Source organism: Cardiocondyla obscurior, linkage group LG03 (assembly GCF_019399895.1).
Source record: "Cardiocondyla obscurior isolate alpha-2009 linkage group LG03, Cobs3.1, whole genome shotgun sequence".
NCBI classification, from domain to species: domain Eukaryota; kingdom Metazoa; phylum Arthropoda; class Insecta; order Hymenoptera; family Formicidae; genus Cardiocondyla; species Cardiocondyla obscurior.
The window spans coordinates 579,085-601,335 of record NC_091866.1 but is presented as its reverse complement, the minus strand read 5'-3'; the positions used below and the strand labels follow the sequence as shown (position 1 = coordinate 601,335).

Genomic DNA, 22,251 nt, shown 5'->3' with positions numbered 1-22,251 from the left:
CGATTTGATCATATTGAATCATATTATTCGACAAATGATGCAAAATTATATAGCGAAATTGTACAATATTTGTAGAAAATCACGTAAACGATGGACACGTAAGTCAATTCAGGATTGACATAAGTACGAATGCAGTGAACGTTACTCGCTAACTAGAGATACTCGATCTAACCTTCAGCTGCATTCAGGTCGGAACAGATCACCAAGCGCTCAGTGCTTCAAATCCTAAGAAGAACCGAGAGATAGATTCAAACGGTATCACCGAGCGCTCGGTGATCGATTGTATCTTTTAAATGCGTCCTTTAATTACTGTCTACCTTTCAGATCACTACGATCAGCCATTCGGGCAGCTCAATCTGGCGCACCGACCCGCCGCCTTCTTCGACCGCGCCGACGACATGATTTCAGCAAGCCGCGTCGTAATTCACGTTTCCATTTCGCTCCTAAACGTCTCTTAATGTTCTCCCTTCCTCTCCCTCTCCCCCCGCCCTCTCACCCTTTTCCCTCCCCCTTCGGAAAGAGAAAAGTCAAAAGTACACATCGATCCATGTGCGAATTAAGCGAGGAGCTCTTTGAGGGAGGCGCCACCTCCCGCCGATAGAGATTGTTAGACCTTTACTACGAGTGTTATAAATAGAGGATTCGTTCGACGATGAAAGTAATTAATGAAATCGCGCGGAGTATATATATATTATATATATACGTACACATAGATTATGCGCTTTACCGAATGATTTGTGATAGTGGTTAGTTGGAACCGAGGAAAAGATCGAACTGTTTTTCAGCCGTCCGTAAAACTCGAGGCGGTGCGAACGTACTATTTCGATTCCCGCGACTCGTTCACCGTTTTGCCGACCGATCGATGAATGTTATCGGAAAGCTGGCAATAATTACGTGTATTAAAAAGAGGTACCTCTTTGCGTCGGCATGAAGAACGGTGAATGCCTCCAAAGTTTTTAATTCGTGCCTGCGATTATCGCAAGTTTTGATTTCGATTTTTCGCGCGGGAAAAGTTGCGGTCACAAATCGTAAGAATTTACAACTTTCTAAAGCATTTTTTTAAATAAAAAGTAATTACTTTTATCGTTTGTGTTTTTTTTTTCAAAATAATTAAAATAACGCAGAATATATTGTTAGATAATTTTGTTAAATACATGTAAATTTAGTTCTTAACTTTGTAACTTTATAACTAAATTCCGGAAACGTTACAATACTATAATAATTTGTAATGTCTGTCGATATCGTGAACAATATCAACGCCGATATCTCCACCCTGTGAAGTTTTGAAAAGGGGAGCGGTCGTTGGAAACGTTTGATACATTGATTTTGACGAGTTAAAAATCGAAATAGCACTTCGCCCGTCTCTGCGTGTAAATCAAACAACGCCGGTGGAAATAGATTGCGAACGCAACGATTTAGTGTGATTGGTAGGATAAAGTTAGTCGCGCGATTGTCTGTCCATTGTTTTCACAATATAATCCTACGTCTTCAATAATGTCCTGTGAATTTTCGTAGGAAAAATTTTCATATTATTTTTAAATTATTTATACACTATTAAAATCTAAATTATTAGAATTTATATTATTATATACAATCGTAACAATTTTACTATTATTGAAGTGTACTTCCAACTTAACGATTTGTAGATACTTAAAAAGATAGATAAGAAATATTTCTCAAATTAACTTTATTTTTAAAAATATTAAAGTGTATTATAACGTAAATCAAAGAATTACACATTGTCCTATTTAAGTTACACGTTTCCAGCAAATCGTTATTGAACGTATAACAATGCAAAATCATATGGATTGCAATTACATACTGCCCTAAAGTTTAATTTTAACAAATCTTAACGGAGTATTAATGAACATATTATTAAACACGTGAGAGTAAAGAGTGGACAGATTAGAAAAGAATTCGATTACGATTCTTTAATATAAAAATTTAAAGAACACCTTTCTTTCATATATATATTTTTACATTCTATTCAGACATTTTATTTCTGTAGAAAAGATAAAATCCGAAATTATAAAATTGATTTTTTACCAAAAATGAATTTATATTAAAGTGAACTTCTGTCGGCTTTAATTCTCAGTTAAAATATTTATACAAAGTCAAACAAAGCAAACTATTTCAGGTACCGTGAATTTAGAAATTGCATAACTTAGAAAATTATTGACGTATCACTTGAACTTCTTTCGACATATTTCCATTCGTCCACTTTTACGAAGTGCCGCGTATGTTAAAAAAGAAAAGCGACGTATGCTAACGGACTTTGGTAACAAAAGAAGTGGCTGCTTTTAGGAGAAGGTTTACTCTTGTAACTACTATAAAATTTGTGACTTCGATTGTAGTGTGCTTTTAAGTTCAACCAAGTTAAGTTCAAGATTAGGACCATACATTAATTAACTTCTGCTGAACGCAGCCAAAATCTTTCTTTTTTTTATTTTTGTTACCCTTATCTTTCTCCCATTACTGTATATTATCCACTTAGCATAGGCCGTTTTATTCGGAACGGAATCTTATAGAGTTGTGTGCCGGTAGAGCAGAGTAGAAATCTAAAAGAATGGACGAAGGGAGGAGGCGCGACTTCAAGGATCGCGATCAATCATTGACGCAACGAATCCTTGCGAGCTTCTCATCGGAACGAAAGATTTGATGAGTCGGACGAAACGCTACAATCACATCCGACGATTGTAATGATTGTCGTAAGGAATCTTTGGGATTATAGCTTCGTCACGCGCAACACTTAGAGAAGACTGAGCGAAGCGCAGAATTTGTAACGCGCAAAGGTGCCATGTAACAGAGACGGGCTTGTTTTTACGTTCGCGTTTGCACGAGCGAATAAATCGTAAAACGATCTCACGATTTTTATTATATTTATTATATAACCGTATTGCTAGAGTTATGTTTAAGATCGCGCCGTATGTTAGACTTGAAATTCGACGATTATTCGAAAAATTATTTCATGCCTTATTGGGTGAAGCATATATAAACGGAAAGTAAATTTTTGTAAATATGTATGAAGTATTTTGGTAAAAAGTTGTAATATTTGTATGACAAATGTATTTGTCTTATTAAGAACCAATTGTTCGAATTTCTAAGTAATTTTATTTGACTGGTAATCTATCATGTGTCTTTATTCATTAAGAAAGTAAAATAAAGACAGACGCACGTTTACCTGATAGATAAAGTTATCAAGAAGTTAGATCAATTGGCCCTAAGGACAGGTTGTTTCAACTTTCAAATAAATTTGCTTATCAGGTAATTATGTGTCTCTTCATCTATCTTTCTTAATAGATCAAGATAAACATATGTTTAACTGATGAGCAAACTTATCTGAAACAACCGGCCCTCAATGATGCCCTGTTATGTGACAAATGTGTCGTTTTCTTACGTAATTAAGTCTTTTTACCTTTAAATTATTTTACGTACAAACAGCGTAAGCATTCAGACCTTTCCGTTTCAATGATTCATCCTGTTTGCGAAAGAAAGTAAAAATTGTGTTCCGAGTAATCAAAAATAAAGTTCCCTCTTACGATCTGTTTTATTAATATTAATTAGGAATTTTTTAAAATGTGAACTTTATAGTTGACCAAAATATATTTATCAATCAAAATGATTATTCTAGTTATTAAATTAATTACAAATAAGATCGTAATTTTATACAATATGTAATAAAGTTCGAATACTTTCTTAATAAGTACCTTATCTGTTCATTAGATTTAAGCACACAAATATTTGAAGAAATATAAATTATTAATTTATGGTGTAGATAATCGCGCCCGTCTCTGAATATGAGTTTATGTATAATGAGAGTGATGTACAAGAAAGAAACTATTTAAAGAAAGCAGGGATATTACAGTAATATTTCTCTGAACGTAATTTACTGGCGGAAGTGTTGAGAATAATTTACATCACTCTTGTTCTGATTAACTCATAAGATCGTAGCGTGAGAGCAACTGTTCGAAAGAATTCAATATTGTTGTTGTATAGCGTAATCACTACTTGTCTCGAAGGCAAGACGTGAATAAAACCCGGCGTCGATTGTAATAAGAAGCAACGCGTTCGCGTTAATTACTTATTCGTATCTCTTTCTTTCTTTTTTTTTTTTTTAATTAAAAATAATATTATTAGCGATGCCCGCAAGTTTAGTAAAAGAACTTCGCCGATCGATATTTACCTTCTTAAAAGAAAGAACGAATGCCGAATAATGTGAACATAAAGTAACGTTAAAGGGGCGTGTGAGAAACCTATGTTAATCTTTCGGACGCCGTTTGCAAACGACAACCTCGACGTTCGTTAAATTGTCCTACAAATTCGATTTGGCTGCGTTTGGCAGAAGTGCTACCTTTGCAACTGTTGTTAAGCATGTGCCGATGGCGTACGCCTTTAAATTCAGCTGAGATTAAGAGCACTGGCACGGCAGGACGTCAATTACATTCACGATTTTTACAACAGTTGCAAAATTTGTGAATCCGATTGTCGTGCGTTGTTAAATTTAATTAAGATTAAGAACACACGTCAATCAGATTCATAATTCTTGCGACACTTGCAAAAGTAGTTTATTTTTCTCCTGCCGAACGCGTTCAAGAAACACTGCTGATCACCGAGCGTTCGGTGATTCCGCAATATCATTGGGTCTTTTCTCTGATTCTTCTTAGGATCTAAGTGTAGAAACTATATAATTGTAATAAAGAATCACCGAGCGCTTAGTAATTAATTGTGTTTCTTGAACCCAGCTGCTGATTCACGTGCAAATTTTATATAGTTTTTTACACTCCTTCTTTTTTGTCGTACGAAAAAAGATACTTAAAGACTCCGTTTGCATTTCAACTTCAATCACCTTTCCCGAAATAGTAATAAAGCGCACTATCGATTAACGAACTCCGCTGTATTCGCTCAATGTCTCAAACTTAATGATATAGATGTTAGAGGAATCAGAGATCTCACATTCACCAGGACGCGGTGTTTAAAAGAGAAAGATGCAAAAGATAAGATTCTGCATTCCCGTTAACGACAAACCAAACCCTCGGCGTCACGATTATTTAAGGAACGAGAGTGCGTAAAACGTAGAGGTATTTTTTATATATAATAATATTGTATATTTATTTACAATTCTTTCGTGATCTTTCGATCGTACGTTTAGCATCAGACATAGCCATCTAGCTTTAAGTTGTACGAAGAAAGTGATCCGTGTGCATTGCACAGAAGCGAAAAGCATTTGTTGGAATACAACAAAACGGCGACGAACAAACAATTAAAATGTTAGGAATGACGATATGTTCTGACGTATGCGAGCTTTCTGGTTCACTTTAAGCGACGAGATTACTGTCCCTTTGATGAAAAAAAAAAATAAAAATAAAAATAAAAAATCAACGATTAAGTATGTTTGAACGGCTCGGCGAGAGTCGCAGCACTCTATTTGTAATCTAAATTTTAAAATACCTAAGTAATAATAGCGAGGGAAGAGCGTTCGCGGTTTTCGCGAACGCGAATAATAATAAATAATAATAATAATAAAAAGGGGAAAAAAAAAAAGAGAGAATAAACGACAGTGGCGGTAGCTGTGCGCCAAAATCAGAGATTCCGTATTTTGTCAGATTACTATAATTATTATCGCGCCAGTGTAACATAAGACTTTGATATGTATTGTTAGTATGCATCGTGTGGGTATTACAGAGGATAAATTTAATTATAAAACATACGTCGAATATACGAGCATACGCATATGTACACGTGTGTTTGTGTGTGTAAAGGATAACACTTTAAGACACTATGTTAACACGATTTCAAAAACAACTTTTAATATAGATTTACTTGTGTAAAATATAAGGAGAACTAATTGTGCTCAATAAATTTCAATAAATAATGATTTTGCCTATGCCAATTACGATCATTACTGATGTAATTATTTTGCGTATTAATTTTTTTTTTTTGGTGAGTTTCTTAATTTATTGATTTTTTTTCTCCACATGTAACATACACGTAGCTTGTAATATATTTAAAAAAAATGTATTACTCACCGATTGAATATCCGTGCAGTGGTTAGAGGTAGGTGGCTAGATCATCCACGGTGATTCTGTGACACACAAATATAAAATTTAATTATTTCTAGTTTTATCAAAACGATTACGTGACTAGAGTCTGTTTTATCTTACCACATTTAATTGTTAATTTTTATATAAACTAATTAATTGTCGTCCACCTCGTTCGGCTACTCGTTCCGTCCGTTACGCTCTGTTACAATATAAATTTTAGTTCGCACGCTCAATTATCGAAGCCGATGGCACTAGCGGCGCTGACGTCAGTGACAACTGTGGTCACTGAAAAATCTAAAGATGGTACTATGGTAGTCAGATGGTAATCTTCTAAGTTAGGAGTCCTAACCTCTTTAGCGAAGACGTCTCGTAGTGCCAGGAGCCATAAATGGTTGGAAGCACATTAAAATAAAAGAAAAAAAAAAGACGTTTCGTAGAACTTTGATAATTGATGCTGTACAGTCTTTATAAATTACAATACCGGTTTTTGTTGAGAAATGTAATAAATAGTATTCGATAAAAATTAATTATAATACAGTCCTAAGAAAATTTTTTCGAACAATTAATTGATATTTAGTGAACGATGAAAACATTCGGGCAGATTTAATCTGAATTTTTCTTATTGAAAGGAAAAAAGTAATTATTAAATTTAATAATTATTAATACAGCTAAAAAAAATTAAGAAAAAATGATTGCGATTCGTGTGACGCCTAAGTCCATCCGATTTTGCAAACGTTTTATAAATATCGAGGCGAAACGTTGCAACAGGCCACAGTGGATAAATCCAGTGGGACACCAAACCGAAGTATCCATATACAATCCTATAACAAAATGCAAGGTGCCTTTAGTTTTGAAAATGAAAAATATTCTGAAATGGTATATTTGCGGTCCCACAGTATACGACTCTTCGCACATTGGACACGCAACGTAATAAGAAATATAAAAATTTTTATCGCGTACTCTTTACTATTAAATTCATATATTTATATTTAGTTTGTTATTAATTAAATTATCAGTATTTTACTTAACACTAAAATTAATTTATATTTCTATTACCTTTTTGCAGCACTTATGTAAAGTCCGATATTATTCGTCGAATTCTCTCGGACGTTTTTAATATAGATGTATTACTAGTCATGGGTATAACTGATATTGATGATAAAATAATAAAACGTTCTATTGAAAGCCAACAAGATTTTTATACTTTGTCGAGGCATTTCGAGTCCGAATTTTTCTCGGATATAAACAAGCTGAATATTCGTGAGCCATATTTATCCTGCAGAGTTACAGACTATATACCACAAATTATTCAGTTTATTGAAAGGCTTGTAGCTAAAGAGGATGGCTACGTTACAAATGATGGTATTTATTATCATTTCAATTTTGTTACTGTAAAAAATTATCTTATTCTCAATTACTGATTTTTATTTATTTGCATTTACTCAAATTATGTTTTACAGGATCCGTTTATTTTAACACAAAAAAGTATAATAATTATGGAAAATTAGCAAATCTACCCAATGCTGAAAAAGATCAGCCTGTGGGGAATAAAAAATCAGTATTGGATTTTGCTCTATGGAAAGCATCAAAAGACAACGAACCATTTTGGAAATCCCCATGGGGCTGTGGTAGACCAGGATGGCATATAGAATGCAGTGCAATTGCTAGGTAATTTTATCAAATTAAAATATTTGCTTAGAATATTACGTGGACTATTTTTGTAATTATATCTGCATGGCAAAATTTATTCATCTGTATTGATTCATAGCAGTATGTATTTTTATCAGCACAGTCTTTGGAAATTCTATAGATATACACAGTGGTGGAATAGATCTAACTTTTCCACATCACGAGAACGAAGAGGCACAGTCTTGCTGTTATCACAATGTTGATCAATGGGTGAATTACTGGCTTCATTGCGGCCATTTAACTTTAAAGGATATAAAAATGTCGAAAAGTTTAAAGAACACAATAAGCATACAGGATTATCTTGAAAACTATTCGGCAAACGAGCTTAGGGTGCTTTGCTTACTTTCTCATTATCGAAATGGTATGTAGCAATGTTGAACATATTTAATGTATCAATTTATTATTATAATCTACCAACTTCTGTCTTAGGTATCAATTTCACAGATGAAGTCATGCAAATAGCAGTACAAGTTACCAAGAAACTCGATAATTTTCTGAACGATTGTGATAATTATGTTGCTGGAAGATTTAAAGCAAGTGAAATTGACGAAAATCTTTTACTCACAGTAAGTTATCAATCTTAACTTTTACTTGTATGTAATTTATTAATTTTTTTTTACTTTTTAAAATTAATATTCGATTTATTTCTTAAATTAAATAATACGTATGATAAAAAAAATTAATGTTGCAGTACTCAGTTAAATTATTTAAATATTTTCAGACTTTATACGATACAAAAAATCGGGTTTATTCAGCGTTGGCGGATGATTTTGATACTTCCAAAGCAATGCATGCTATTATCAATCTTGTTGGAATAGGAAATAAAATGCTTTATCAAGATAACGTAAGTTAATTACGTAAAAAATTGATACGACTCAATTTTTTCCTTTTTTTTTTACAGTTGCTCAATTTGGCGCAATCATAAAAACGGCGCGTTTTATTAATTGTTTATTTATTACAGGTAAAATCTCATAGTAATAGCATAGGTGCAGTTGCTGCAGTTTCAAATTATCTTTCTAATATTCTCTCGAAGTTCGGAATTTCGCGATCCACAAAATCAACAATTGAAAACAAACAAGTTGAGAATATTGTCAATCATTTTCTGAACTTTAGAACGGCCGTGAGAGTTCGAGCACTTGAGAATAATCCAAAAGACACGATTTTATTAAAAGAATGCGATAATGCACGAAAATGTCTAACTACTTGTGGAATTATGGTGAAGGTAAATATTCAACAATAATCATATTTAAAAGTAATTATTAAAAAGCTTATTAATATGAGATCTTTACTTGCAGGATCAGCAAAATATTACCAGTTGGAGTTGGAAATAATTATATTTTAAATAAAAATGTAATAATAAAATTACCTTTCGTATTTAATTATACTAGATATTATAAAACGCCCACGTTATTTACTCAAATATAACATTTTTACAATGTTTTATAATTATTTACTTCATACTTACTAATTTATTTTTTCGTCTAATCCAATTTTTTTTTAATTATTTATATTATTGGTCAAAAACATAAATCGTCGATACTATATCTATAAATTGGAGGCAATATAAATTTCATTAAAATAAAAAAGTCTGATTAAACTTGACGTCGATTGAGTGTTTCAATCAATTAATCGTTTAATCTGAAATTTCTTTTAATTTTTTCGCATTGTCGTTATTAGCGTCATTAGTTTTTCTTTTTTGAGCATTTTTTTCTGACAATGTTTTCTTTAAACCTTTCATTTTTTTTGTTTGAATACTATTGATGTTTTGTGCTCCAACGTGTATACGGCCAAATGTGGTTCCTAATGTATCCTTAGAGATATTCTTTTTCGTTTTAACCTATATATAACAATTATAATTATTAAACCCAAATTCATATTTTTACTGAATTATTTTTCAAAAATTGTTTATAAAATACCTTGAGTGCTTTAGGTTTTTTACAAGCCTGCTTGAACAAATCGTCCGAGGCAATCTTATTGCGTCTGCACACTAAATCAGCACGAGGTCCTATTTCTTCAAGTTCTATCCTAGGTATTCTTGTATTAGATTTTTTCAAAAGTATCCTGAAAGCATTATATTAATTAATAACATAATAATTCTGAATTAAAATTAATTATATTCTACAATATTTTTACACCATTTCAATATTCATTTTTACATGATACTTTGCATTATTGATTCTTTTAAAAAAATAATAATATATTTTTTTGAAAATAAATGCTTTTTTTATTTATATCTTACCTGTAACTGCGCAAAAGTATTGTATTTTCAAGTGCTGTAAAACTTAACACATGTTCAAGACCTTGCAATCTGATCTTTTGTACCTCTTCCCTTAAAAACATATCAACAAGCAAGCTTTTGATTCTTCCATATTCACGGTTATTCTCAAATAATTCACCATTAAAAATCAATAATGGTTTTATTCCCAATGTGATTTTTTCAACTTTGAAATCCTTTAGACTTTTATAATTTTCTATACCAAATTCTATCATGTCCAATAATGTATGTTCATACATTCGACCCATTACTAAATTATTTGGGCGTTTCTTATTGTGTAAGGCTATCATAAAAAGGGATGCATTATACTTGGATGCAAGTCTTTCAGCAGGTGTAATATCCTCAAATGGTAGTATATCATTTTTCTGTTTCATCATTTGTACATTGGGTTTTTTCAAATCATACTGAAAGGTATACAATTAATTAATAATTTACAAACGTTTCTGTCAATTATTAAAAATTATCATAAAAACTAAAACGATATAGAAACTGTCAATAAAATTTATCTCATGTATCTTACCAAATCCTTCATAAGGCTGATCACAGTCTGTGATGCACGATTACCCTTCAGATATAAAGCTTCCTTCGCATTTTCCACCAGTTTAGGCTCTTTTTTCAATATAGCTATCTTGCCCTTACGTGTGACTGGTTTTCTACAAAAGTAATTTACGTAAAAGTGCAATGCCTAATTTTTACAAATGTAACTGTATTTAAAGAATATATATTGTTTTAATAAGTTTATCTATGGAAACATACTGAAATACGTGACTTACTTGATTCTGTTTACAGCAGGCATGATAAAACAACAAATTAATACATTCAATTAAAATCACAGCCTCAATAATATTCTTCGATAAACGAATAACCTTACTTATATCGCTCGTTGGACCATGTGCAGCAATGTGCACATGTGAGGGGAGGGGAGAAACCTGTGATTAGTTCATAAGCGTATAGATATCCGTGCGTGTTACGTTATTTTTTATTTCAGTTCCGACATTTATGAGTAGATGGCATTGTCAACTAGAAAAGGACAAATACCTTGTAACCGAGTAACAAAGATAGAATATGCTCTTTGCATATACCGACGCCGTGCAAATTCGCTGATCTAATACTTGATTAGATAATAAGAATAATATAAAAATTGGGTAATATTTGAAATCTCAACTGTAACACTAAAGCTAAAACTGTTCTTCGTTTATTTTACTTTACTTGATTGTGCTCGCTTAAATGCTCAAAAAGATCATTATGCTCTTAAATTTTTGGCAAAATAACGCTTAAAATCATAACGATTTAAACAAAGTAGCTCGCATACTTCTAATGCGATAACCGATTCTTGTCTGCGTTGGTTCGTAGAGAGCAAGCTATCGTGACCAAAATAATCACCATCATAAAGATGACATATCTTTAAAGAATATTTTATAATTATTTAATTATAAAAACTAATAAAGTATACATTTTTTTTTATGTGTAAATATTTTTAATTACTTCTTTTCCGGAATACGTGATTAAGGCAACGGTTCCATTAGCTATAAAATACATGTAAGTCCCTTCGGTGCCGGCTTTATAAATTACATCATCTTTAAGATATATTACCATTTTCAGTGAACCTGCAATAAATAAATTTAATATTAAAATTAGAACTTTTACCTTTTAAAATAAGTGATATAACCGAAAATGAACAGATTGATTGCAACTATAGACTTGAAGAAAACGCTAAAGATCGAAAGGCTTGTACTACTATTTCCGAAACATTAATTCTGTATAGAATAAAAAGAAAAATTAATGACTTACTAAGTAAATTTCTGAGGACATTATGGGGCAAATTCCGAAGAATTGGAATATCCAACAATCTTTGGCTGCTATGTAATAAAATTTCTTCATTTAAGTGATCTAAGGGAGTGTTAGAAAATGTTAGAATAAAATATACTTTATATTAACTTAGTTAATAACTAGTAAATGGTAACCAATTTTAATTAATTAATAACATATATCAATAAGAGTACGCTCTAAACGAATCTTTTATTATTCAATGAATTTTTTATTCAACTAACTTGAAAGAGTTTTTGATATGATGTTCTCGTCAAAGAAATAGCCCCAGTAACGGTATTTATAATATAAAATCAGTTTGTCTTGCAAATATAGCGGAAGCTTTTTCTGACGAATATATTTTTTTACTTCAAGCATAATTTGTTGGTATTTGAGTTCTGACTTTGCCGACGATTCCAAAAGTTGTAGAATTATAACTGCAATTACATAACTTTTTTTTTATTGTTGTGTCAATTTTTATTTAATTTAAATTTGTATATAATAATTAAGAAATCACATTTTAATCAAAATAAAAGAATTAATCTCCTGCAAACAATAGAATTTCCGTATATAAAAAAACGACGTACCAATTAAGTAAATTATGTAGCTTTTTCCTAAGAGTAGAAGTATGCATCTTATTGCTTTATCCGAAGTACCAAAACTTTCGAACTCCTTAAAATTAGAGCCGATCAAATTACTCACACCAATATGTAGAAATATTAAATATATCTCCCAATCGAGACTGTTATAAAGTTTTGTCGAGATGTAATATGCATCTGAGTCCTGAAATTATTCCAAAATATAAATAAGTAAATTATACATTGCAATTGTTGTAAAATATTTATAATACATTTTATAATATATTTTACAATGTAAGACTTTAAAAAAGCATTTTTTTTAACGAAATTTCTTATTAAAAGCTAACTCTTAAACATTTTTAAAGATTTACATCATTTATAGAAATCACGTACTTCTATTGGTTTTCCTTGTAAATATGTAACGATGTAAGGGACAATATAACTTAGACAGCTACTCCAATGAAAAATTAATAATGTTAAAATAACAAGCCATATTATTATATGCTGAGTTTGTGAAATTCCAAAGTTCTAAAAATTATTTATTTTAATTTATGCGTAATATTCAAACAGTTAATTAATAATATCTATACAGTGTGCCAATAAAGTATGCAATACAAAAATTAATCATAAAAGTTAATGATTATTTTTACTAGCGCATATTTCATATTACTGTATAATTATAAGTTACCGCATTAATTTGTTGTATATATCGTCGTAGTGTACATATGCGAATAAATTTCAAAATAGGTAAGAACTCAAAGATAAGCAATGCAGAATTTGAATATGTGTCAGATGACGATATAAATATTGAATAAAGCCACGGATATGGTATTGAGCTAATAAGATCAATCAAGAAAAATCCCTTTATGTAATGCCTGTTCAAATACATATAAATTTCAGTTTTAAACTTTTAGACGGAAAAAAACAATTAAAAATTAATGAATCAATATATTACTGTAATATAATTACCTTGCTACTACAGTGACATCAAGAAAAATGTCATGCCCATCACACGATACAAATCCAGTAATAAAATTCAAAATTATATCGATAATACAAATAACATAAGTTGGATATACAATATTCCAACATTCAAGACCTCTATTTCTTCCAATTCTGGAGAAACATATAATATACGGAACGGTCATGAAGAAATATAAAAAAATCACAGTCATTATCATATTCCAGTAGAACCTGCAATAACATTTTTTTTTATTACTCATTATTCAAGCAAAAAATCATCAAAATAGCAGGATGGAATTGTCCTGATTGATTAGTTTTATTTTAATTTCTGTAAATTACAGAATTAACCAATCAAAACAATTTTTCTGTTTTATTTTACTATTTCTAACTTTACAGAACGTATTCTTATACCTTAACATACTACATGGATGTATCATCCATCGATGAGGTGATTTTGAATGTCTCGTCTTTTCAAAAGTAACAGCTGCTTGGCTGCGCAAAATCAAACGCGTTAAAGGATGTCGAGTGGAAACAAGAACAAGCTTTTGAAGGTTTCGTTTCCAACGATTGTAAAATCTCGCATTTGGAGGTAATTTTGGTAAATTGCTGCCAGACGTTTTGGGTAAATCGCATACGTGTACGTGTAAATTACCTCGCTTTATTAAAACATTCGGATCTTGACTCGTCATATTGTATTGATGCTGCATTAATACATGTCAATATATAAATTTGTTCAAAGAGACACTATTAGTCCTACAATTGCAAACACTCGCATGAAAAAAATTGAATCACAAAAAAAAAAAAAAATTATCGGAATGTAGCAGTTTTCATCGAGAGCATTAAACCAGGTTTATAGGCGCGATAAAATTTAAGTTATAAGAAACTGATCAATCGTAGGCCGGTATTAAAAAAAAAATAAAATAAAATAACTAAAAAATTAAGATAATTTTTTAGACTTCTTTTTTCTGGACCGGTGATATTTATCGTGAATAATAATATTTATGCCTTATAATCTATTTGATATATCATTAGCATTCTCTTTAGAATCTGCAATTCGCGAGCCAAACTGGAAAGCTCTTTTAGGAAAGTTAGCCGTGTATTGAAAACCAATCTTGTAAGCTAGTAAACGTAATAACAACTTGTCTCCTAATCCACTTGGCATTTTCTCAGTTGGGTAGCACCTGTCAATAATTTTATTATCATTCACACGATCAGCTTTTTTCACCAAATACAGCTAACGTTATTATTAATTATTTATTATTATATAAATTTTACCTCTCCCATGGTTTTATATGTTGTACATATTTCACCAGATTTTCATCCAGATAGGGCAAACGGGATTGTTTCCCGTGATCAGAAATAATCCGGTCGTCCCGACCTAAATTTCTTTCAGAAATTCTGGCCAATTCAATATTTAATTCTTGCACCAGCGCGTCCCATCCTTTGTGTCTCAATATGGTTCTATGTCTCATGTATCCACCGAATAATTCATCCGCCCCCATTCCTAAAAGTAATATCCTACATGGCGACTCGTATGCGTCGTCTATTGGGTAGAGAACGCCTTTCGCTCTACTCGCAAACCACATAGCACATCCTAAACTCTCGTCCAAAATTGTACGTAATGGATGTAACAGATCACAAATTCGCGATGCACGATACACTTGCAGTTCCGCTTGTGAAATATTACACTGAAAAAAACAATTAGAAGAATAACTTGATTATTTCATTCCTTAAATAAATATAAAAAAATTAATTAGCGAAAAACATTTCGAATACGTACTTGTATAAAATTCCATTTTCTACTAGGACAAATTCGTAATAATTCGGAATATGTTTGCCGTCCTGTTTTCCGATCCGGTACATCATATTTTTGAGTAACATTCTCCTTTGCACTGTTTGCCCAGCTAGTGTTCTGATTTTTACTGGCAGGTCTTTCAAACGCAACATTAATAAGATCGATACTTTCATCTTCTGGAACGTACTTGTCGGCGATAGCTGCTAAAATTGCTGAATCCAGGCCGCCAGAAAATAATATACCAATCTTGGAATGAGTGCAAATAAAACTTGTATCGTTTAGTGCGTTTGTTACGCAGTTCTTGCAATAATTTGGCTTCTTCTTTACTCTAATTTTTACAGACTCATGCAAGAGTTTCGTTAAACGTTCGACCCTTTCGTCTACCTCTTGATTTTTCAAGAGATGACACAATATCTCATTAAAGTCTTTACTGAATGGTGCATTTTCTAAATATTCTACATCTTTTGAATCAGGATGCAGGTGCAAGTCAGTTGTTAATGATGATAAACTAGTATCCATTATAGTTTCTTTAATGTCAATATCCACATTTAAATTTGTCTCTAACATTTCGATAATATCTGTAAATCTCAAATCAGGCTCTCTCCATGGATAACATGCTAAATTTATTTGTGGCATATTTAAATTCATTGCAAAAATACCTATGGCTGGAACTTCTACAATACCTTTCATTTTTTTATTTGCTACAGAAGTTAAAGTCAAAATATTTGCCTTACTGTCCACTTTTAAAAGCAAACTATGTCGTCCGATAATATCCCGTCCAAAATATAAGGTATTGCTTGACTTTTGATAATATACTAAACAATAAGGGCCTTCAATTTTTCGAAGCACAGACATGATATCCATAGTTAATTGCAATTCAGTTAATATAATACTTGTATCACAAACGTCATCTTTTGCCTAAAACAAATAAAATTATTATGTTTTATTGTGCAAAAAACAATTCAAAGCATTGTATTAAAATTCCCTGTAGCTTATATATGTGGTTATCCAGCAAACACATACTAAACAACCCGAAAAAACATCTCCATTCCAAAGTAATAAGTTTTCATTTTCGTCCAAACTTGGCTGAGGCGTTATTTTAGGTCCCTGCATCCATAATATTGCAGCAGCAAAGTATCCCTCCCAATCACGACTCAACGTCAATTGTTTCTCTGTTAAATGATCAGGACCTCGTGCATTTACAGCATCCTTACAGATATTCCACTGAAATAAATTGAATAAATGTAAAAATAAATGCTAAATTAAATGGTAAATTTATGTTAGAAAGTATTCTTTGTACCATTCTTCCTGAAAGTGATAAAAACAATTGAGAATGGTTTTTAGTATTCATGCAAAAATGTTCCCGTTTATTTTTAAACTGTACACATTCGCACGCGCGTGGACGTGCCGTTCTACTATCAAAATTTATATTTTATATTTTTTATACAAATAAAAAACCACAATCTCGTGCATGTACCTGTTTAATAGATTCAGAATTTTGTTCGGGGTGATGTATGGAGCAAAATATTCCGCACATTGTATGAATATTGGCACAAAAACAGCGATACAGGATGCTTTATAGCAAAGAACGCAAAGCAGACACACTCGTTGGTAAGTTAGATATTTAACGAAGTAACGGAGTAAGTTTTCTCTCACTCTAGGTATATATTTCGGTACTTCTCCAATGTCTCCAGTGATTTACCATATGATTCGATGTCGAATATTTTTAGGTTATGTTTGATACAATCATTGTGTGCGCCGGTTAAATGCATATTAAATAATGGCAAGTAACAACAACAGTTGTTTTATCGCTGCACCTGGCTTCTGTCCAGATTGTGGCTCGATTTTACCTTTACTTGGCGAAAAAGGAAGTGTAGTATGTTACACCTGCAAAAGAGAATGGAATTCTGAAGGTACGAAAAAATAATGTGTATATATGTATATTAATAATATGAGAGATTCTGTAAAATAAACATTGTAAGAACAATAATGAAAAAAATTATAATTATATGAAAAATTCATTTCTAATATTGTATTGTATTTTAGTTTTTGGCAATATGGAAATGACACATACGATTTTTTTTAACACCAAGCACACTTATGCATCCACAAAAGAAGTTGATGATAGTGATGATGATACTGAGGGACCAGTAGTAGACCGACGATGTCCTCAGTGTCTAAATGACAAAATGTCTTATGCAACATTACAATTAAGATCTGCTGATGAAGGACAAACTGTATTTTATACATGTACCAAATGCAAGTATGTATATACATAGCAATATTATTATTCACATGATTACTGAATATTTTGTTAATAAATAAATTTTTTTATTTTTAGATTTAAGGAAACAGAAAATTCTTAATATACAATTCCAAATATTTTGTAAAAAGTATGTTGCATTTCTTATAAAATTAGTTGTATACATTAAAAAATATATAAGAAAGGAAAATATAATTCTTAATTCTTTTTTTTTAACTAAAAATATTGTATATTATTTTCATATATATCTTGTATTTTATCTTGAATATATTTTTGTATGATTAAAATATATATTAATAGAATTCTCTTTAGAAATAATACTAGCTGGAAGGGATGGTACGCAAGGGACATCTGCTTTTTTTGTATATATAAAAATATATGTGTAATGGAGCAATTTCTAAGATTTCTTATTTTAAGATCTAAATACTCTACTTTAATAAAACATAGAGCTTTATTTATCATACACTCAACAAATAGTGGTGAAAGAGAGTACACTTGTCATAATTTCATAACTCTACTAGGTCACAATATCTTCTTTCTAACAATGCTCTTATCATAATTCAGTGTTTCGATAAGTAATTTTTGTATATACAATGCGCGTGTTGGGATAAAAGTTAACAATTATTTTAATAAATTCACCTTGATCCACTCTCAAAATTGTTACAGTGGTCCTTGTATTAAAAAATTTTAATAGAGAGTTCATCAATAGAGTTTCTTACTTACTCTAAGTATGCATTTACATATTGGCACTAATATTTGCCGTAGTCTAACAATAATTAGAAGTAGATATGCTATCTTATATTAAGGAAAAGTTTCTGTAAACTAATTTTTTTTGGAATTTTATAAAAAAAAAAAAAAGATACGTCGTGAGACGTCAGCTTTATATGCATTTCTTACATAAACTATAGATATACAAATATGATATAAAGTGATGTAATTGCACTTACTTAAAACTCTGGTATACTTATAATATAAATTAAAATAGATAAGTTACAAGTAAAAAATGTAATTGATATATGAAAATATTAATTATATGTTTTCAAACAATTAAAATATAATAAACTAAAAAATTTTTCTTAAAATATATTTATCTTTGAAAAAACTTCTTTAATTTGACTTTTAGTTTAAAGAGTTTTATTGTCAAATTAAAAATTGAAAAGTTATTCAGAAAAAAAATTATATTTAATATTTTAAAATAATTTTTCATTGTATATAATTTCATTAACGAAATATTGACGGTATTCTATTTGCAATATCCATAATTCAATACCAATAATACTATTTTTGTCACAGTCAGTTTTTAAGGTATGGAATAAAATGACAAAATCGTATTATTAGTATATTCCTTGTTTGAAAAATTTTACATTAAGTAAAATAATATTGGGATTAATATTTTAACAATGCAATTATCAAACGACGATGCTTATACTCCTAATATTATTATACACTCAGAGCATAAAGTATATGTTTTATAGAAAACATATATTTTATTAACACTTGCACATTATTATACACTATTATATTATATTCTTTTTATGGAAATGTCTTTGTACATATATTATTTTTATAATGAAATGCTTCTCTCGAAACGTGTAACAGTTTATAGAGATACAAAAAATAATATGTTCCCTATCTATAGATCATTACAAAACATTGCTTTCATTATCGTTAATTCTGAAAGTATAATTTATAAGTTATCATTTCCTGCATAATTTCCGTCGGTCATCACACAACGTTGTTTTATTTTTTCACACTTTCATAAAAATTACGAACATTACAATAGTTGATCAAAACAGTATTGTGAAAATATGTTACGCTTTAAGAACATTCCTAAATATATCTCAAAAATTGATTGGCTTAATTTCACATTTTTGTGCACGCAAAATTTTGATTTTTGTATATTATTAATTGGTTACACATCGTCGGCGAATGTTGTAAAAGTTATTGACAAGAATGATCTCGTACAATATTCTTATTTTATTTATTTATTTTGAAAATCCGTTTGATTAGCACTATATATAATTATGTAGCATTAACGATTGTTAGTATCACGTATTGGGGTAATCAATACTAATTTTGTTTTACACGTGTTGTATTTTTGCTGAGTATTCCAGAGTCTTAAGATAACATATATGAGTTCAGAGAATTTGTTTTTGCAATAAAATTTAAATTAATGTTTTAGATATACAGTGTTTACTAGACCAATAAAATCTTTTAAATAGAAATTAAAACTCGTTGAGGTCATAATAAATGATATATTTCGGAATATCGTCGATAACATTATTGTCGAAAAATGTATGCAATACATAATAGCATACTTTCGCTTTTTAATTTTATCATCAAAAAGATGCAATAGAAAGTATATGAATATATTTTATATGCTAGACAATTTACCATTCGCAAATAATAAATTTAGAAGTTGTATTTTATAGAATTTCAAATTGATTCAAATTTTAGTAATATGTTATACTTTAATCGGTTTTAATTTTTTTTGTTAATAACAAAAACTATTAATTATTCTAAAATATATTTTATCTAATTTATTGTGAAAAAATATAAAGATTTACATCTTTTCAAAATGTTAAAAAATTTTTATTAACATTATAAGATAATGACTGAACTCATATATGCGAACATTTTGATATGTTAACGTAATATTTCATCAAAAAGAGAAGATGCAGTTATCAAAAGAAAAATAATTTACTCTTAATAAATGTAACATATAGAAACATGAAGTATCTTTTTATAGATAGTAAAATTATTGTAATGGTGTGCATAATTTAACACACGATAGAAAACGTCATTTTCTTCAATTAAAAAACTTCTCCCAAAAAGTTTGACACATAGTTTGTTGAATTAATTTGTATTTTTAATGTATAAATTAAATATACTGATTAATCGTTTTATTAATATTGACAATATACATAAATGGCAATTAATATCCTTGCAGTTAAGAATAAAATTAAATAATATCACTGATATTATGAAACAAACATTAAATCGCGAAAAATTGTGCTTTAATTTGCACTATTTAAATTTTATTTTAAGTCAATTTGTTTATTCGCCCATTCCAGAAGTAACAATTCACATATGAATACAACAATGTTCGAAAAAGGCTTGTGAGCTGAAAATGTAAGTACGAGCTGCAACGATACGGAATACACTCTAATGAGGTCTGAACGGCGAAATGACGGAGAACGTGCCGTTATTAGGCCTTCAACACACCGTTTAGTCGGGCATTTTAAAAAATGTATCAAACGTGTTTTTTTTACAGACTTGTCCTGCGAAATTTCACGACACTGGTGTCTAATTAATTATTCTATTTTTTTTTGTTTCACATTTTATGCTCACACTCGTTTTCTTTCTTTTTCTTTTTTTTTTCTCATTACGTTTCGAATCTTTCTTCGGCAATCTCACACCACTATGTACATTTTCTAAATGCTCATATTACATATCGTACATTAACTATGTACAAAACGAAGTATTTACAAGTGTGAGGCAGGTGGTGTACAGCGTCTAGATTGTCAATACTATGCTGTGCTCCGATCATGATGACGTCTGATAACATTCGTCCAAGAAGTTTTCTAGCGAATGATATAAATGCGCTCGCGACTGAACAATACCGTGGTCCTCGTCTGTATACGTCTGTAAAAATAAAAAAATTTTAATTAAATTAAATTATTAAAAATTAAAAAAAAAATTAAATTATTTGGTATATACACGTAAGTATTATATTTTAATTTAAATCTAACAACAATGTGTATATGTTTGAACATACCTGTTGTCTAAAGAGGATGTCTTTCTGCTCCAATACCTTGGCAAGCATAAGTGACTGCTGATAGTGTACGTTGTCGTCCAAAGTGCCATGAATTAAGTAATACATCTTATTCTTGATGTTCTCGACCTTATTAAGCAGTTGGCCTTGCTCGTAGCCTTGCAAATTATCGGCAACAGTTGGCAAACCCATAAATCGCTCAGTATAAATCGAATCTGTAATAAGTAATTAATAAAAATAACATTCAAGAAAAAAAAAGAAAAAGATCTATTATGTCGCGCATAATATCTTATGCAGACGTTGTACAAGTGTGATGCTGCATAAGTCTTTTTAACGTCATCCTGTAAATCACGTGTATTTTTCTCACGTGCTCTAACAAAAGGAGGTAAACGCTGACACGAATTTAAAGCAGTTGAGAAAGTAATATTAAAGCTGCGCTAACGCGTTTCCACGGAGCGCTCACTTTTCTTCATTAAAACACCGGTGCATAAAAAAATTCTTAGACGAATCCCGGAACCAAATGAGCTTAACATAAGTCATTTTAAGTAAGCTGCGTTCTCCGCAAGTAAATTCTCCCAACAATCTTCATTTATAGTGAAAAAGATCAAGTAAAAAAAAAATCCTTCACGCTGACGATACAATATGTTTCTTCTTCGGCCTTTTCAACGAAAATTTGTAATAGAAAGTACTTCCGCTTTTTGCGATAATTAAAAGGCACGGCACTTTTTCATTCGCTGGATAATTTAGCAAGTTACAAAAAATTGCTCGTCCTGAGCTACTATTTTGTGAGATAGTTTTAGTTTGCGGTTACTAAATCATTTTCCTTCTTTTCGAAATAATCTGTGGGCTAAGTACACTTTACGTATTACACCATCGATCAGTCATTTATCAATAACGTACCGTAAAGAGCCCAATCCGTGACTGGAGCGACGGACATGCCACATTTGAAGACACCCTTTAAGTCCATAGCAAGCGTCATGCCGGTCGCGTATCCACCATAACTCCAGCCCCATATCGCCGTTCTGGTACGGTCAATGAAGGACAATTTATTCTGCAAATGCCTGTA

General features: G+C 30.7%; 7 protein-coding genes across 18 annotated transcripts in view; 3 read left to right on the top strand and 4 right to left on the bottom strand.

Annotated features, from left to right (window-relative positions):
* Window positions 1-5,890, top strand: part of LOC139113847 (protein turtle homolog B) — a 220,635-nt gene extending 214,745 nt beyond the window's left edge. For all 3 annotated transcript variants that reach the window (XM_070675274.1, XM_070675273.1, XM_070675272.1), the window contains one exon: window positions 325-5,890. In XM_070675274.1, the coding sequence (XP_070531375.1) occupies window positions 325-402 (78 nt within the window). In that variant the 3' untranslated portion in view covers window positions 403-5,890. The remainder of the gene's footprint in view (window positions 1-324) is intronic.
* Window positions 5,891-6,335: 445 nt separating this feature from the next.
* Cysrs-m (cysteine--tRNA ligase-like protein, mitochondrial) lies at window positions 6,336-9,179 on the top strand. Of its 2 annotated transcripts, none has more exons than XM_070675305.1 (9): window positions 6,336-6,432; window positions 6,710-6,968; window positions 7,108-7,403; window positions 7,502-7,709; window positions 7,829-8,091; window positions 8,160-8,296; window positions 8,452-8,574; window positions 8,692-8,952; window positions 9,026-9,179. In XM_070675305.1, exons 2-9 carry the CDS (start codon window positions 6,730-6,732, stop codon window positions 9,059-9,061), a joined length of 1,563 nt encoding a protein of 520 aa, XP_070531406.1. In that variant the 5' UTR covers window positions 6,336-6,432; window positions 6,710-6,729; the 3' UTR covers window positions 9,062-9,179. The 2 variants fall into 2 exon arrangements, with proteins under 2 accessions (XP_070531406.1, XP_070531405.1); XM_070675304.1 differs by lacking the exon at window positions 6,336-6,432 and adding an exon at window positions 6,441-6,540.
* Window positions 9,088-10,920, bottom strand: Non3 (Ribosome production factor 2-like protein Non3). The gene is made up of 5 exons (XM_070675320.1): window positions 10,779-10,920; window positions 10,526-10,658; window positions 9,970-10,409; window positions 9,647-9,791; window positions 9,088-9,567 (listed from the first exon to the last, which is right to left on the bottom strand). Exons 1-5 carry the CDS (start codon window positions 10,799-10,801, stop codon window positions 9,364-9,366), a joined length of 945 nt encoding a protein of 314 aa, XP_070531421.1. The 5' UTR covers window positions 10,802-10,920; the 3' UTR covers window positions 9,088-9,363.
* Window positions 10,779-14,059, bottom strand: LOC139113858 (potassium/sodium hyperpolarization-activated cyclic nucleotide-gated channel 1-like). Its single transcript, XM_070675300.1, has 9 exons — window positions 13,764-14,059; window positions 13,359-13,583; window positions 13,078-13,264; window positions 12,783-12,917; window positions 12,399-12,594; window positions 12,057-12,248; window positions 11,797-11,895; window positions 11,491-11,612; window positions 10,779-11,407 (listed from the first exon to the last, which is right to left on the bottom strand). The coding sequence occupies exons 1-9, from the start codon at window positions 14,057-14,059 to the stop codon at window positions 11,249-11,251; spliced, it is 1,611 nt and encodes a 536-aa protein (XP_070531401.1). The 3' UTR covers window positions 10,779-11,248.
* LOC139113854 (asparagine synthetase domain-containing protein 1) lies at window positions 13,991-16,894 on the bottom strand. 2 transcript variants are annotated; one of them, XM_070675295.1, is made up of 5 exons: window positions 16,625-16,894; window positions 16,171-16,371; window positions 15,133-16,065; window positions 14,628-15,040; window positions 13,991-14,533 (listed from the first exon to the last, which is right to left on the bottom strand). In XM_070675295.1, exons 1-5 carry the CDS (start codon window positions 16,682-16,684, stop codon window positions 14,359-14,361), a joined length of 1,782 nt encoding a protein of 593 aa, XP_070531396.1. In that variant the 5' UTR covers window positions 16,685-16,894; the 3' UTR covers window positions 13,991-14,358. The 2 variants fall into 2 exon arrangements, with proteins under 2 accessions (XP_070531396.1, XP_070531397.1); XM_070675296.1 differs by lacking the exon at window positions 16,625-16,894 and adding an exon at window positions 16,448-16,531.
* A 31-nt stretch (window positions 16,895-16,925) lies between these two features.
* Window positions 16,926-18,169, top strand: Rpi12 (RNA polymerase I subunit RpI12). Its single transcript, XM_070675325.1, has 3 exons — window positions 16,926-17,060; window positions 17,194-17,410; window positions 17,489-18,169. The coding sequence occupies exons 1-3, from the start codon at window positions 16,928-16,930 to the stop codon at window positions 17,511-17,513; spliced, it is 375 nt and encodes a 124-aa protein (XP_070531426.1). The 5' UTR covers window positions 16,926-16,927; the 3' UTR covers window positions 17,514-18,169.
* A 2,606-nt stretch (window positions 18,170-20,775) lies between these two features.
* Window positions 20,776-22,251, bottom strand: part of LOC139113851 (venom dipeptidyl peptidase 4) — a 248,684-nt gene continuing 247,208 nt past the window's right edge. For all 8 annotated transcript variants that reach the window (XM_070675285.1, XM_070675287.1, XM_070675281.1 and 5 more), the window contains 3 exons: window positions 22,086-22,246; window positions 21,189-21,400; window positions 20,776-21,055 (listed from right to left, as the gene is read on the bottom strand). In XM_070675285.1, coding sequence (XP_070531386.1) covers window positions 20,957-21,055; window positions 21,189-21,400; window positions 22,086-22,246 — 472 coding nt within the window. In that variant the 3' untranslated portion in view covers window positions 20,776-20,956. The remainder of the gene's footprint in view (window positions 21,056-21,188; window positions 21,401-22,085; window positions 22,247-22,251) is intronic.

What these genes read in the sequence shown, in the direction of transcription:
- Rpi12 (XM_070675325.1), top strand. Translation starts at nt 16,928, where the DNA reads ATGGCAAGTAACAACAACAGTTGTTTTATCGCTGCACCTGGCTTCTGT. An exon ending in AAGAGAATGGAATTCTGAAG is followed by an intron (nt 17,061 to 17,193) that starts GTACGAAAAAAT and finishes ATTGTATTTTAG; the next exon opens with TTTTTGGCAATATGGAAATG. An exon ending in TATACATGTACCAAATGCAA is followed by an intron (nt 17,411 to 17,488) that starts GTATGTATATAC and finishes TTTTATTTTTAG; the next exon opens with ATTTAAGGAAACAGAAAATT.
- Cysrs-m (XM_070675305.1), top strand. Translation starts at nt 6,730, where the DNA reads ATGATTGCGATTCGTGTGACGCCTAAGTCCATCCGATTTTGCAAACGT. An exon ending in ACGAAAATCTTTTACTCACA is followed by an intron (nt 8,297 to 8,451) that starts GTAAGTTATCAA and finishes AAATATTTTCAG; the next exon opens with ACTTTATACGATACAAAAAA. An exon ending in AAATGCTTTATCAAGATAAC is followed by an intron (nt 8,575 to 8,691) that starts GTAAGTTAATTA and finishes TATTTATTACAG; the next exon opens with GTAAAATCTCATAGTAATAG.
- LOC139113854 (XM_070675295.1), bottom strand. Translation starts at nt 16,684, where the DNA reads ATGTGCGGAATATTTTGCTCCATACATCACCCCGAACAAAATTCTGAA. An exon ending in ATGTTTTTTCGGGTTGTTTA is followed by an intron (nt 16,066 to 16,170) that starts GTATGTGTTTGC and finishes TATTTGTTTTAG; the next exon opens with GCAAAAGATGACGTTTGTGA. An exon ending in GAAAATGGAATTTTATACAA is followed by an intron (nt 15,041 to 15,132) that starts GTACGTATTCGA and finishes TGTTTTTTTCAG; the next exon opens with TGTAATATTTCACAAGCGGA.
- LOC139113858 (XM_070675300.1), bottom strand. Translation starts at nt 14,059, where the DNA reads ATGCAGCATCAATACAATATGACGAGTCAAGATCCGAATGTTTTAATA. An exon ending in CTACATAATTTACTTAATTG is followed by an intron (nt 12,249 to 12,398) that starts GTACGTCGTTTT and finishes ATGTAATTGCAG; the next exon opens with TTATAATTCTACAACTTTTG. An exon ending in TGTCCTCAGAAATTTACTTA is followed by an intron (nt 11,613 to 11,796) that starts GTAAGTCATTAA and finishes TATTTATTGCAG; the next exon opens with GTTCACTGAAAATGGTAATA.
- Non3 (XM_070675320.1), bottom strand. Translation starts at nt 10,801, where the DNA reads ATGCCTGCTGTAAACAGAATCAA. An exon ending in CCTGCTGTAAACAGAATCAA is followed by an intron (nt 10,659 to 10,778) that starts GTAAGTCACGTA and finishes TTACTTTTGTAG; the next exon opens with AAAACCAGTCACACGTAAGG. An exon ending in AAAAACCTAAAGCACTCAAG is followed by an intron (nt 9,568 to 9,646) that starts GTATTTTATAAA and finishes TGTTATATATAG; the next exon opens with GTTAAAACGAAAAAGAATAT.